The sequence below is a fragment of the Oncorhynchus gorbuscha genome, linkage group LG22 (genome assembly GCF_021184085.1).
Source record: "Oncorhynchus gorbuscha isolate QuinsamMale2020 ecotype Even-year linkage group LG22, OgorEven_v1.0, whole genome shotgun sequence".
NCBI lineage: Eukaryota > Metazoa > Chordata > Actinopteri > Salmoniformes > Salmonidae > Oncorhynchus > Oncorhynchus gorbuscha.
This window is the reverse complement of record NC_060194.1, coordinates 6,710,786-6,724,160: the sequence shown is the minus strand read 5'-3', so window position 1 is coordinate 6,724,160 and position 13,375 is coordinate 6,710,786. Positions and strand designations below refer to the sequence as shown.

Here is a 13,375-nt window from a genome sequence, read left to right as displayed (position 1 = left end):
ATCGGACACGGTGGGTAGTTAAACAAGAAGTTTCTCTTTCATTTGGTGTATTGCACTTGTTAATGTATGAAAGTTACATATTTAAAATATATATTTTTGAATTTCACACGCTGCCTTTTCAGCAGAATGTTGTCGAAGGGTACCACTAGCGGAAACCCTAGCCATAAGAAGTTAATGTTAAAGACAGTTACACTGAATTTAGACTACCAAACAACAAACTCCTATTTAGACCCAATCACCATCTTTTCAAAGTCATTTATTAAATACAGGCCTAGTGCAGTTTGTAACACGCTATGAAATGGCCTTCTAAATGATGTTTCATTTAATGTAGTGAGCTTTGAAGTGATTGATGTGCAGTGCCTAGTATTCATCCCCCTTGACCTATTCCACATTTTGTGTTACAGACTGATTTTAAAATGGATTAAATTGATTCTACACATACACCATTTTTTTAAATGTTAGAAATGTATTGTAAAATGAAATACAGAAATATCAAATTTACATATGTGTTCACACCCCTGAGTCAATACTTTATAGAAGCACCTTTGGCAGTGATTACAGCTGTGAGTCTTTCTGGGTAGAGTCTCTAAGAGCTTTCCACACCTGGATTGTGCAACATTTGACCATTTATTCCTTTCAAAACTCTTCAAGCTCTGTCAAATTGGTTGTTGATCGTTGCTAGACAACCATTATAAGATATTGCCATAGATTTTCAGGTACGGTCGTCACCAAACTATTCCTGGATGGTTGGGAGAAGTTGCTCTCGGAGGATGTGTTGTACCATTCTTTATTCATGGCTGTGGTCTTAGGCAAAATTGTGAGTGAGCCCACTCCCTTGGCTGAGAAGCAACCCCACACATAAATGGTCTCAGGATGATTTACTGTTAGCATGACACAGGACTGATGGTAGCGCTCACCTTGTCTTCTCCGGACAAGCTTTTTTTCCAGATGCCTCAAACAATTGGAAATGGGATTCATCAGAGAAAATTACTTTACCCCAGTCCTCAGCAGTCCAATCCATGTACCTTTTGCAGAATATCAGTCTATCCCTGATGTTTTTTCCTGGAGAGAAGTGGCTTCTTTGCTGCCCTTCTTGACACCAGGCCATCCTCCAAAAGTTGTCATCTCCCTGTGCGTATGAAAATGCCTGCTACCATTCCTGAGCAAGCTCTGTACTGGTGGTGCCCCGATCCCGCAGCTGAATCAACTTTAGGAGACGGTCCTTTCCCTTGCTGGACTTTCTTTGGTGCCCTGAAGCCTTCTTCACAACAATTTAACCGCTCTCCTTGAAGTTCTTGATGATCCGATAAATGGTTCATTTAGGTGCAATCTTACTGGCAGCAATATCCTTGCCTGTGAAGCCCTTTTTGTGCAAAGCAATGATGATGGCACGTGTTTCCTTGCAGGTAACCATGGATGACAGAGGAAGAACAATGATTCCAAGCACCACCCTCCTTTTGAAGCTTCCAGTCTGTTATTCGAACTCAATCAGCATGACAGAGTGACCTCCAGGCTTGTTCTCCTCAACACTCACACCTGTGTTAATGAGAGAATCACTGACATGATGTCAGCTGGTCCTTTTGTGGCAGGGCTGAAATGCTGTGGAAATGTTTTTGGGGGATTCAGTTCATTTGCATGGCAAAGAGAGACTTTGCAATTAATTGCAATTCATCTGATCACTTTTCATTACATTCTGGAGTATATGCAAATTGCCATCTTACAAACTGAGGCAGCAGACTTTGTGAAACTTAATATTTGTGTCATTCTCAACTCTTGGCCACGACTATAGATTTAACTGTAACTCGGCCACTCAGGAACATTCACTGTCTTCTTGGTAAGCAACTCCAGTGTAGATGTGGCCTTGTGTTATAGGTTAGTGTCCTGCTGAAAGGCAAATTAATCTCCTAGTGTCTGGTGGAAAAAGCAGACTGCACCAGGTTTTCCTCTAAGATGTTTCCTGTTCTTAGCTTCATACGGTTTCCTTTTTATTCTAAAACACTCCCCAGTCCTTAGTGATTACAAGCACACCCATAACATGATGCAGCCACCACTATGCTTGAAAATATGGAAAGTAGTCCTCAGTAATGTGTTGTATTGGATATGCCTGAAATGTAACACTTTGTATTCAGGACAAAAAACGAATTGCTCTGTCACATTTGTTTCCCAGTATTACTTTATTGCTTTGGTGCAAACATGATGTATGTTTTGAAATATTTTTATTCTGTACAGACTTCCTTCTCACTCTGTCAATTAGGTTAGTATTGTGGAGTAACTACGATTTTGTTGATCCAGCCTCAGTTTTCTCCTATCACAACCATTAAACTCTGTATCTGTTTTAAAGTCACCATTGGGCTCATGGTGAAATCCCTGAGCAGTTTCCTTCCTCTTCGGCATCTGAGTTAGAAAGGACACCTGTATCTTTGTAATGACTAGGTGTATTGATACATCATCCAAAGTGTATTTAATAACGTCACCATGCGCACAGGGATATTTAATGTCTGCTTTTTTTTACCCATCTACCAATAGGTGCCCTTCTTTGCAAGGCATTGGAAAAACTCCCTGGTCTTTATGGTTGAATCTGTGTTTGAAATGTACTGCTCGACTCAGGGACCTTTCAGATAATCGTATGTGTGGGGTACAGAGATGAGGTAGTCATTCAAAAATCACGAGAAACACTATTGCACACAGAGTGTGAATTGTTAAGCAAATTGTTATTCCTGAACTGATTTAGGCTTGCCATAACAAGGGGTTTGAATACTTATTGACTCAAGACTTTGCAGCTTTTCATTTTGAATTAATTTATAAATATAATTCTACTTTGATATTATGGGGTATTGTGTGTAGGCCAGTGACAAAAAAAAATCTGAATGTAATACAATTTAAAATTAGTATGACAAACTAAAGACATATACATTTTCCTAAAGTTTTGGAAATTGTTCAGTTTACCTTTTGAAAATACTAATGTTTATGGACCAAAATACCACCAAAATGCAAAATTGATAGGTAGATGCAAAAATGTATTTTCAGTCTATAGTACCTGGCCTTAAAGGCCACACAATCAAGTGCCGATTTTAGCAAGTAAATCTTTGGGGCAAAAATAATAATATGTGGGATGCATGCCAGCAAAATCATTACACAACACAACACTAAACAATACATTAATCGCATTATACCACTGCTACACCTGGCCATATGTGGAGCCTTGTCTGGCAGTGAAACCGTTAATTCAGCCTCATTTACTGCCTTTAAAAAACATAGCTGATATGGCTGACTTGCTTAAACAAATGTGGTTTCTACTGACAATTGAGATGTATAAACTATGGCATAAGGGGACGACAAGCAGATGAGACGCAATCCGTAATTTGGATTAAGACATTAATGGACGAGTTAGGACGGATGTAGTCAATATAAATATTTGTTCACAGCACGTTTGAAATGCACAGCGACAGAATTCAGAACATGGGCCATTCTTACAGTGTTCTCCCCATACACCAAGCCAGAACCGTAGGATAAATAAAGTGGGTATATGAGCTGACAATGAAAGCTCTTACAATATTCAATGATTACGTTTCTTAAAAACAGGTCATAGGCTACATGTGCACCACATGTAGCCTATAACCTACATGGGGCACAATCATTCTTCATTGACAGCATGGCCAATGTTGACTGTTTATCATTGTAAACTAGGAAAAGAGACCCTTGATCTTAGACTTGGGACCACACAGCCACTCCACTGAATAGCAGGCTAATGATTGTTTTGCAATGCTTGCAGTTAGACACTGATTCCTTCCAAACCACTCATTGTTGAATTTCCAACTTGTTGTGTAATGTTTATGTTCAATGGCCGATGAGCACCGATACAGTTTATATATAATTTATGTGTATCTGATATGTGATATTAATGCCAAAATAACATGAAAAACAGGCAAGCCCCCCCAAAAATGGTTTACTAAAAATGTGGAGCTCAATACAGGTGGGGCTCTCCAATCCTTATCCTGCTATTCAGCGGAGTGGCTGTGTGGTCCCAAGTCTAAGAATAATGTTCTCTTTTCTTAGTTTAAAATGATAAACATTCAACATTGGCCATACTGTCAATGAAGAATGATTTGTGCCGCGAAAAAATCGGAACTGCAAAAGCTGATTTGAATGACGGGTTTCCACTGTGCATAATGATTTGGAGTGTAGAAATACTCCTGAGTAGAATGGGCCACCATTTCACTGCGACACAAAGTACAGACAATTGTGTACAGTCCAATAAATTACAAGATTACACACACAAAACATGTGTTGATAATATAGTCTTGAAAAAAAAACACATTTTATAGGAATATTTGTAATCCTTATTTGTATGATAACTATTGTAAAATATATCGACAATGGTGCCCATTTCCCATAATAATTAATTTACAAAGTTATCAGGACGGGACTTTCTAAAATGTTTATACATTTCTTAGGGTGCGTTCGTAAATTCGCTCTGGCTATCTACTCCTATTTCAGAGCGCTCTCGTCTGAGTGTACCAGATCGCAGAAAAACTGATGAAGTTACGAACGCTCAATATGACCGGTGTAACAAAACGCCATTAAACTGTTGCCAGCGGCACAGTTACATGCGAGTTAAGTATGCTAAAGGCGAGTAAAATTGTCAGAGTGAGTTCTCTCACTTGTGTCTGTAAGTTTCTAGCTCGCTAGCCAACTTTAGCTTGGGTACTGGACTGCGGTTGTAAGGTCAGAACGATCGGATCAGTCCTACTCCTCGGCCAGAGGGTCCAGTGTGCGCTCCGAGAGCGAAAAGCTCTGAATATATGAACGCCCAGATCTCACTCAGCCATTCCAAAGTGAATTTACGAACACACCATTATTCTGAAAGGTTGCAAAAATCCGTGACCCGGAAGAGTTTAGCTAGTTATTCTTGCCTGCTTCACAGCGGTGGGAAAACGAGAGTCGGGCAATTACAAACATGGTGAGGAATATGTTCTGTTTATTTCGTTTTGGTGTCTATTTGTAGTTATCCCCTCCTTAGTTTATCACATTAACACCATGAACACTGAATTTAAACAAACTTGCGTAAACGGTTATCTGTTACCTTTGTTTTTCATCCTAAACACTGCTAACGCTAGCTGTTACTGTTAGCTAGCTAGTTTTTTAGCAACTCGGCTGGATTTCGGTTCATTGTCATTGAACAACCAGGCTAGCTAGCGTGTCAATAATGCAGCATAGCTAGGTTGTCAGACCGCTATAGCCAACAACATATACTAGAGAGTCAATTTAGCAATCTAACTTTGCTAAAGAAGCCGGCCAATCTCCGCTAGCTTGTCTTTAAAATGAACATGTATGCGCCGTCGCGGATCATAGCTTTGAGTAGGCCTGTTTGTTTTGCCTATAAACGCCTTGGCTAAGTAGTGCATACTGGATTAGAATGTGTGAATGGTACAATTGTTGTACTCTGTATGTCATGGTAACAATGTTCTGCACCCAAACCTCTCGCATGCATAGTCGACTAAGCAGTGTTACGTTATGTTGAGTAGATACCTAGAGGAAAGTCATTCCACAACTAAATGACTACATGCATTCAAGGTTGTGCTTATTGACAATATACCATCAGAAGAAGTGTGCATTGGATGCATGTATTGTTAGGTTTGCAGAATGCTGCCAGGAATGGCATTTCTACCTAAGGCTATACAGTTTTGAAAGTTCTCACAATTCTGAGCCTGAGTAGAGCTATACTCCAGGGTGTCATTTGGAAAATGCGCAGGAGTTACAATGAATGGTTTTTAGTTTTGTCAAAGCATTGTCAGAATGAAAGCTACAGGTTGTCTTTTAACCTGCGTACTCCATATTGTTTGTCCTGGAAATGTCTCTTTACACAGAACAAGCTGAAGTCCTCACAGAAGGATAAAGTTCGACAGTTCATGATCTTCACACAATCGAATGAGAAGACTGCATTGACCTGTCTGTCACAGAATGACTGGAAACTAGATGTCGCCACAGACAACTTTTTCCAAAATCCAGACCTCTACCATTCGAATCTAAAAGGAGCATTAGACAAGAAAAAGTTAGAACAGCTCTACAACAGATACAGAGGTAAGTGTCATAACTCAAGGTTGTGAAGGTTTTAAGACGGTTAAAACAACAGCAGTATTACTGGCTGTAAAAATAAAAACTGCTGTATGCCATGCATGCTGTTGCTCACAGTGATGAAAGTATTAATTGAACCCACCCCCTTTATCCTTTACTTAGACCCACAAGATGACAACAAGATCGGTATAGATGGCATCCAGCAGTTCTGTGACGACTTGGGCCTGGACCCGGCCAGTATTAGTGTGCTCCTCATTGCCTGGAAGTTCCGGGCAGCAACACAGTGCGAGTTCTCCAGACAGGAGTTCATGGACGGGATGGCAGAACAAGGGTGAGGACTGGCTTTGCAAGAGATAGGTTTCACTTTATTTCTGTGTCCAATTTGACTGACTCTAAGTGACATGTTTTTGTGTTACCTGGTTTCATCATGTAACTATAGTGATGACAATTTCTTCTATCAGCCATTTAGTTGTGTAACCGAATGTAGGTTAAGCTCTTTCTCCACATCGGGTAGGCTAACACTTAAACCAGTAATTGGTGCTAAAGCTTATTTTGTTCTCCTCAGGTGTGACAGTATAGAGAAATTAAAAGCCCAACTACCAAAAATGGAGCAAGAGTTAAAGGACCAAGGGAAATTTAAGGACTTTTACCAATTTACATTTAACTTTGCAAAGAATCCTGGCCAGAAAGGTTTGGGTAAGCAATCAATTTTGACTCTCCTGATCTATTTTCATAGTCTACTCTGCTCCTTGGACTTGGATTTCTCTCAGACATGTGCTCATTGTTGTGCATTTTCTAGACTTAGAAATGGCAATTGCGTATTGGAATTTAGTACTGGCTGGAAGATTCAAATTCCTGGACCTGTGGAATACATTTTTAGTGGTAAGTTATTTATTTTAACTTAATTTAATAAATTTTATTGGTCCCCCGAAGGGAAATGGAATGGTGGATTTGCTTCAGTTGAAGGCTTCAATAAACATGTTGGATGATAAATGGAGGTTAGTTGTTTCTCTTGATGCTCATGTGGATGTTTTCCTCTACTTCCCCTGCAGGAGCATCATAAACGATCAATCCCTAAGGACACCTGGAACCTCTTGTTAGACTTCAGCACAATGATAACTGATGACATGTCCAATTATGACGAGGAAGGTTTGTGTTTTTTTTTTTTTAAACTAAACTATAGCTATCCATTGCCTCAGGTCTGGTGCATGACAATGGAATTGGTTGTTAATGGAACAATATGGAGCCAGCCCACTTGTTGCCTCTTCCAATAATCACTAGATATTAAAGGTTGTTTTCTTTCTTAACCCAGCATCTTTTGTGCTTCCATTTTTAAGATAAAGCAAGTTTCATTTTAAGCATGAAACATTAGTGAGAATATTGTCTAGTCAATGTTCTACCTCATGGGTCTAATAGAGACATTTCATTGTTTTTCTGTCATTTTTGTCTCTTCCCTCCAAGGAGCGTGGCCAGTCCTCATTGACGATTTTGTGGAGTTTGCGCGGCCGCACATCGGTACCAAAAGCACAGCAGTCTAGGTTCCCAAACTCGGAACGTCCATACGTTTGTTTATACAAAAAAACACAACCAAGGCGGTGAAACGGAGCACAGGGGACTGCACTGAGCTGAGATCTGTTGCCTTTTCCAGCCCTCAGGACTGAGATGTTTTACACAAAGACTATATAAAAGGCATGTCTCCTCGTCGGTCGTCTTGTGGTGGTTTGGGCTTTTATCTTTAGTATGGGGCTTTTTTGCGTCGACTCTAGCCTCCTGGAGAGGAGTCGCCATCCTGGACCTTACAGTTCCTGTCCCAGTGTTTAGTATACGCGGTCAAGGTTCGCGTGAAGCAAACCAACACCCTGAAAAGACACATACAATTGTATCGTATTCTAAATACAAGGGTCCGTGAGGGAATGTCATTCTTTAAATATGAAATAGAATTTTAATACTTTGTGTGCATTCCTGCTATGAATTTTGTTTTATGAGACATTTGTGTGACTGACCAGTACAAAAGCATTGATTGTAATATTTTCTTTGGTTTTAAGCATAATGCTTTTCAATACACATGTATAAGGTAATAAAATGTTTCAATTTGGTATCTTTTTAATGTGTCCAAGGCTCTTTGTGTGTTGATGATGCACACTTGTCTGTCATTTTTCTATGCAAAAGTTTATACCAGAAAGTTGCATTTCATATGAACTTGTCTGGCATATGCTGAAAGGATGTACTATTGTTCCAATTTGGAGGGGGGGGTTATACATATTTTTATTTTTCTGTTCCAACATATTCCCACTCATAGAAAGGGATGTGATCGTATACTAAAAGGTTTTAAATGGTTTTAGTCAAATATGACATCTGTTTGGGCTTCTTCCTGTCCATTTGCATTCTACAAATGAGTGATTATATTCCGTTGACACCAGGTAGGATGCGGCCATGGACTCTGCTCTTTACGCCAAATCCTGGTTCTGCCATCAGCATGACGCAACAGTGTCAGGGATTAGTCGGACTAGGTGATGTTGTTCCACTCAAGTGTTGGTGATCGCGTGCCCATTGGAGCCGCTTTTGTTCTTAGCCGATAGGAGTAGAACCAGATGCGGTAGTCCAGGCAATAGCCCATCCGTGACAATGACCGACAAGTGCGTTCTGAGATACTGTTCTGCACACCACTGTTGTACTGTGCAATTATTTACCTGTTTGTGGCCCACCTGTTAGCTTGCTTGATTCTTGCCATTCTCCTTCGACCTCTCATCAACGAGCAATGGCGTGTATTCATGGATCCCAAGGGAAGCCAGGCCCCCCCCTCGAAAATGTGTCTTTCGTCTCTGTGTTTGTAAGAGGCTGAATGTATCTCACAGGAGAAAGCATCCGAGCGAGCGAAACCGCACCCCTCTCTCTACGTGTAAGGCCATCTATCTGATGCTGTCCAACTGAGTACGAAATTGTTGCCTCCCGTAGCATTGAAGGAAAGGGAAGCCAGCGAGCATCTGGCCTCCCCTTACAAATCAGCCTTGCCCAATCAGCCTTGAGCTAAACTGAGCGAGCTCAATCTTGAATGGTCCTGGCTCACCAAAAAAAAAGTGTAATGGGTAACTAGCTTGGATTTGGCATCACTCCTATCAAATCCTATTTAGAGTACATAGACATGTAACAATTGGTTTTATCTCGTTGTGATGTTGTCCTCTGGTGGCTAGCTAGCCAGCTAGCTAAAATGGTCACTTTCCTAAATTAGCCATGGATGGAGAGAGGGATTTGGACTTGTGGTTTTACTTAATTCTCTACTGGACAATAATTATAATGCAATTCTGATCCAACCATTAATTCATACATTGTTGTGCTCCTGGCCTGAGAGGATGGAGGTTCAATATGTAGCTAGATGTAGAAGGCTACTGTTAACTAGCTAACGACGGCCATGAATGGAAGTTAGGTTAGTGAGCAAGCATTTTAGCCAGAGCCTAGGACAACAAAAATTAAAACCTTGTACTGAGTGACAGACCGTTTCATCAACATGAATTATTATATTATATATTATATTATTATATTATTATTATTATTATATTAGGATGGTATTGGCGTTTCTCTACAAGTAAAGTGAGTCAACATGTTTTTCTACTTGCAGGAGCGTACAGAACCATGGACAGCCAGATCATATTTAGCTTACGTTGATTGGACTAAATTGTTTAAAAAATATATTTTAGTTGTCACTGTATTAGACTAAGTAGAGGTGATTTGATGATGCTGGAATAGTGGAGGCAGCCCCTGTTTTCTTTGCGACTTGCGGTAACTCCCTGTGGTTCTTAATCAATAGTTGTTTAGTGGTTGTAAAATTTCGGAAACATTAACTTGCTTGATCATGCTGTAGGTCATGTAACTGTCTGTTACTGTACATTCAATATGCTTTGTGGGCTTCATTGGAAAGAGGTTGCTGTCCGGTTTTTGTGAAACAACACCGGTGTGGTTAAATTTATTCTGCCACCGTGTCTTATTGTCTCGGCCTTAAGGTCTATATATCACAGTCGCAAGGCTGGTAGACGTGTATATTTAATATATTTCTACAATTTGTCTTATTAACATCTGATTTTAAACAACCTCATTACTAACCCTAACCTTAAATTAAGACCAAGAAAAACATTTGTTTTCATAAATTTTTACAATAAAGCCAATTTTGACTTTTGACAATGCTATGTAAACTCAGCAAAAAAAGAATGTCCTCACTGTCAACAGTGTTTATTTTCAGCAAACTGAACACGTGTAAGTATTTACATGAACATAAGATTCAACAATTGAGACATAAACTGAACATGTGCCACAGACATGTGACTAACAGAACTTGAATAATGTGTCCTTGATCAAAGGGGGGTCAAAATAAAAAGTAACAGCCAGTATCTGGTGTGGCCACCTCCTCATGGACTGCACCAGATTTGCCAGTTCTTGCTGTGAGAGGTTACCCCACTCTTCCACCAAGGCACCTGCAAGTTCCCTGACATTTATGGGGGGGATGGCCCTAGCCCTCACCCTCCGATCCAACAGGAGCCAGACGTGCTCAATGGGATTGAGATTTGGGCTCTTCACTGGCCATGGCAGAACACTGACATTCCTGTCCTGCTGGAAATCACGCACAGAACGAGCAGTATGGCTGAAGGCATTGTCATGCTGGAGAGTCATGTCAGGATGAGCTTGCAGGAAGGGTACCACATGAGGGAGGAGGATGTCTTCCCTGTAACGCACAGTGTTGAGATTGCCTGCAATGACAACACGCTCAGTCCAATGATGCTGTGACACACCGCCCCAAACCATGACAGACCCTCCACCTCCAAATCAATCCCGATCCAGGCCTCAGTGTAACGCTCATTCCTTCGACGATAAATGCAAATCCGACCATCCCCCCTGATGAGACAAAACCGCGACTCGTCAGTGAAGAGCACTTTTTGCCAGTCCTATCTGGTCCAGCGACGGTGGGTTTGTGCCCGTAGGTGATGTTGTTGCCGATGATGTCTGGTGAGGACCTGCCTTACAACAGGCCTACAAGCCCTCAGTCCAGCCTATCGCAGCCTATTGCGGACAGTCTGAGCACTGATGGAGGGATTGTGCGTTCCTGGTGTAACTCGGGCAGTTGTTGCCAATCCTGTACCTGTCCCGCAGGTGTGATATTTAGATGTACTGATCCTGTGCAGGGGTTGTTACACGTGGTCTGCCACTGCGAGGACGATCATCTGTCCGTCCTGTCTCCCTGTAGCGCTGTCGTAGGCGTCTCACAGTACGGACATGGCAATTTATTGCCCTGACCACATCTGCAGTCCTCATGCCCCCTTGCAGCATGCCTAAGGCACGTTCATGCAGATGAGCAGGGACCCTGGGCATCTTTTTGTGTTTTCAGAGTCAGTAGAAAGGCCTCTTTATTGTCCTATGTTTTCATAACTGTTACCTTAATTGCCCACCGTCTGTAAGCTGTTATCTTATCGACCGTTCCACAGGTGCATGTTCATTAATTGTTTATGGTTCATTGAACAAGCTTGGGAAACAGTGTTTAAACCCTTTACAATGAAGATCTGTGAAGTTATTTGGATTATTACGAATTATCTTTGAAAGACAGGGTCCTGAGAAAGAGACGTTTCTTTTTTTGCTGAGTTTAGTTTTGACATTTGTGTTAATTGTTTTAAGCGAATGGAACTTTGTTTCCAAATCAACTGAATATATGTTTCTACCATGGGTGATGTGCTTCTTGTAAGGCTGACCGAGAGAAAGAGGAGAAGGTGATCCGAGCGCTGGAGAACACGCTCCACGTCGTCAACAGGCGCGACACAACCTATCGCAAATCCTTCAACCAAGTGACTGTATCCAGTACGTACAGTATGAGGAAACGTTCCTAGTGAGACAACCTGATTCCTACGAAGCCCAGGCCTCTATGCCTGTTGTGTTTTGAAGGTGAGGAGTATCAGGAGACGACATGGACCTGACCAGGGAAAAACTCCTGGCCCTAGCCATTACGTGAGCATGGGTTTTCCACTGGGCCATCATCTTCTCACTCTTTTATGAACCTGGAGTGTAATTAAGCAAAAGGCCCGAGGTGGTATGGTATATGGACAATATACCATGGCTAAGGGCTGTGCTCTTTGCACGACGCAATGCGGAGTGCCTGGATACAGCCCTTAGTCTGAAATACCACGGCTTTCAGCCAATCAGCATTCAGGGCTCGAATCACCCAGTTTGTAATCGCCTTTTGTGTACTTAATTTCCATTTTGTGTTACTTTACCGTTCTCTTTCTTTCCCTCTTTCTCTGCCTTTCTCATGTGCAGTGTTCTAGATTTGTCCTAAGCCCTATCATTATCTCTCTCCTTTTCGGTTCATCACCTGGCTTACATTGGCTGCTTGTGTTAATAACATTCCCTCGCGTCCCAAGAACAATAGAGGTCGAAAATAGACTCCTCTGACAACTCACTCTTAACCACCTGACAGCACAATCAAATCTGTGTGTGTGTCGTCTGTATGTTTGTGCGTGCGGGTGTGTATTTACGTGTTTGTTTGTTTGAGGATTCTATCGCTAGGGCAACAAACAATACACTCCACAGCCTGCTTCAAGGGGGCGTTTCTGAACGATAGGACTGAAGAGGCCGAGTCACGGATCCTGTCCATGAACAAAGAACTGGTTTCCCAGCATGATAACAAGCGTGTTACTATTATTCTATGACAGAAAACAAACCATGAATTGCAAAACATTGAAATATTGGGTCACACTTTACTGTCGTCCCCCTTATGTATGCATTCATAATAAAACCTTTATAACAGTTACATAAGACGTTATGTCTGTCGTAGGCAGTGATAACGATTGCTATCGATGACAGGCAACTTATTTTAATGTGCCCTTATGTCAACTGCCTCTGTAACACAGGCTACATAACCACTAATGTAATGTGCTATAACAATAGGTTACGGACAACAAACACAATTGCATTTTATTGATGGCAATTTGAATGCACAGATCCTGAGGTCCATTGTCGTGCCATTCATCCACCGCCATCCCCTCATGTTTCAGCATGATGACGGTGTTTCCTCTGAAACATTGGTGCGGCTGGCTTCCGGTTTGAGCGGGCGGATGTTAAAGAAGCGCGGTTTGGCGGGTGTTGTTTCAGAGGACGAAACCGTCGCCTCCCGAGCCCTTTTGGGGAGTTGCAGCGATGAGAACGAAAAAGGCATTAAAATGAAAAAATAGATAAAACGGTGTGTCTGATATATGGAACAACTTCCTCATAGCTCTTCAAATAGAGGCTGCCTGACTTTTTGGCTCAAATCACTTGTGCCACA

The 13,375-nt window shown here is 41.5% G+C and overlaps 1 protein-coding gene across 1 annotated transcript; it reads left to right on the top strand.

Annotated features, from left to right (window-relative positions):
- Nucleotides 1-4,577: 4,577 nt before the first annotated feature.
- dcun1d1 (DCN1, defective in cullin neddylation 1, domain containing 1 (S. cerevisiae)) lies at nucleotides 4,578-8,178 on the top strand. Its single transcript, XM_046321682.1, has 7 exons — nucleotides 4,578-4,960; nucleotides 5,868-6,081; nucleotides 6,238-6,406; nucleotides 6,641-6,771; nucleotides 6,875-6,957; nucleotides 7,128-7,224; nucleotides 7,537-8,178. Exons 1-7 carry the CDS (start codon nucleotides 4,958-4,960, stop codon nucleotides 7,611-7,613), a joined length of 774 nt encoding a protein of 257 aa, XP_046177638.1. The 5' UTR covers nucleotides 4,578-4,957; the 3' UTR covers nucleotides 7,614-8,178.
- The last annotated feature ends 5,197 nt before the right edge of the window (nucleotides 8,179-13,375 follow it).